The 1,448-nt window shown below is 55.1% G+C and overlaps 1 protein-coding gene across 2 annotated transcripts in view; it reads left to right on the forward strand.

Annotated features, from left to right (window-relative positions):
* Window positions 1–15: 15 nt before the first annotated feature.
* The window catches only part of RIMS4 (regulating synaptic membrane exocytosis 4), a 95,003-nt gene continuing 93,570 nt past the window's right edge, over window positions 16–1,448 (forward strand). For both annotated transcript variants that reach the window (XR_003091726.1, XM_006016673.2), the window contains exon 1: window positions 16–131. Coding sequence is in view for 1 of the 2 variants with exons in the window: in XM_006016673.2 (XP_006016735.1) it covers window positions 35–131 (97 nt within the window). In the remaining variant the exon portion in view is untranslated. The remainder of the gene's footprint in view (window positions 132–1,448) is intronic.

The following is a 1,448-nucleotide window of genomic DNA, read 5'->3' on the forward strand; positions in this document are numbered from 1 at the left end:
GCCCGGCGGAGCCCCCGGGCCGCCCGGGCTCTTCATGGAGCGCTCGCAGAGCCGCCTCAGCCTGTCCGCCTCCTTCGAGGCGCTGGCCATCTACTTCCCCTGCATGAACAGCTTCGACGAGGAGGACGCGGGTAAGCGCCGGGCGGGCGAGCGGGAGGCGGCGCTGCCCGGGGATGCGCGGTGGCGGCGCTTGCACTGCGGGGTCTCTCGCTTCTGCTGCGGGGGGCGCGGAGCGCGGGGCTCCTTCTCCTGCACCCTCCCCACCCCCGGTATACTCATGCTTCCCCCCCGTGGGCTCATTCCCCTGCACCCCACCCCCGGGTGGCCTCATAGTGGTGCCCCCCCGTGGCCTCATAGCTCCCCCCCCCCACGGTGGGCTCATGCTCCCCGCAGTGGGCTGAGCCCCCCTCCATGGGCTCAGGGCCTCAGGGGCCTCAGTTACCCCCCCCAAAAATAACAGGCCTTAGCTATGGCTCCTTTTTCGACTAAAGAAAAATAACCAAGCAATTCTTTCCTTGCAAGGAACTCAGACCATGGCAGGGCAGAGCATTTTGGACCATCTAGGTTCCTATTTGAAATCTCAGGGTTTATCTTGTGAATCAGGCGCAGGTGTCTGCACTCCTAGAGTGGTGCAGCACCGGGCGGCACCCTTCCAAGGATCCCACGGCAGCCCCGGGTGCCGTGGCAGTCTGGTTGAGGATCCCTTCTCCGATGCCCGGCTGCCTTCTAGACAGGGCCGGAAGGCATTGTTTTACACTGCAAGCACATCGTCTGCAGTACGTTCTGTCCGCTGGCTTTTCAATGTGCATAATCAACTTTGCAAAGTAATTACACTGAACTGGCACTTACAATAACGTGCCCTGGTGACCCCACAGGAAGAATTCAATTTGTCCTAGGGGGAAGGCAGGTGGCAAGAGATTTGCCTAGACCTTTTACAGGCTGTGCAGGATCTCACAAGGTTTTCCCAAGCTGTTCCCTGCCCCATAGCTGTTTACAGTGTAAACAGAACCAGATTAGGCTTCAGGAGGGGCCCTTGTTGATTTGGAGGAGAAGGAAAAAGAGAGGGAGAAGTTTGAGAGAGGTCTGAAAAGGAAAGAAGGGACTCTTGAGGGATGACAGCATACCAGTGGTTGGAGGCGGTGTGATGGAAAACATAAAGCTGAGTACTGCAAGGTACAAGAGGAGAAGATACATGGTGAGCAGGGAGGGGAGCAGGGTATAAGCATAGTCTTGATTCCAATTGGTTTATTATTACATGGGTAATGATCTGCTATGCAAACATAAGCTCTCCATCTGGTAATATATCTTCAACACCTTTTAAGTGGAGACCTGTTAAATTATAAGATGTGTTTTAATACGTACCATCCTGAATGTATTCTTCAGTGCACCTTTGAATGCTCCTTTGTCTTGCAACTTCAGCCCAAGAGATGCAACTTCCAGCATGAATA

The sequence above is a fragment of the Alligator sinensis genome, unplaced genomic scaffold, assembly GCF_000455745.1.
Source record: "Alligator sinensis unplaced genomic scaffold, ASM45574v1 scaffold76_1, whole genome shotgun sequence".
NCBI lineage: Eukaryota > Metazoa > Chordata > Crocodylia > Alligatoridae > Alligator > Alligator sinensis.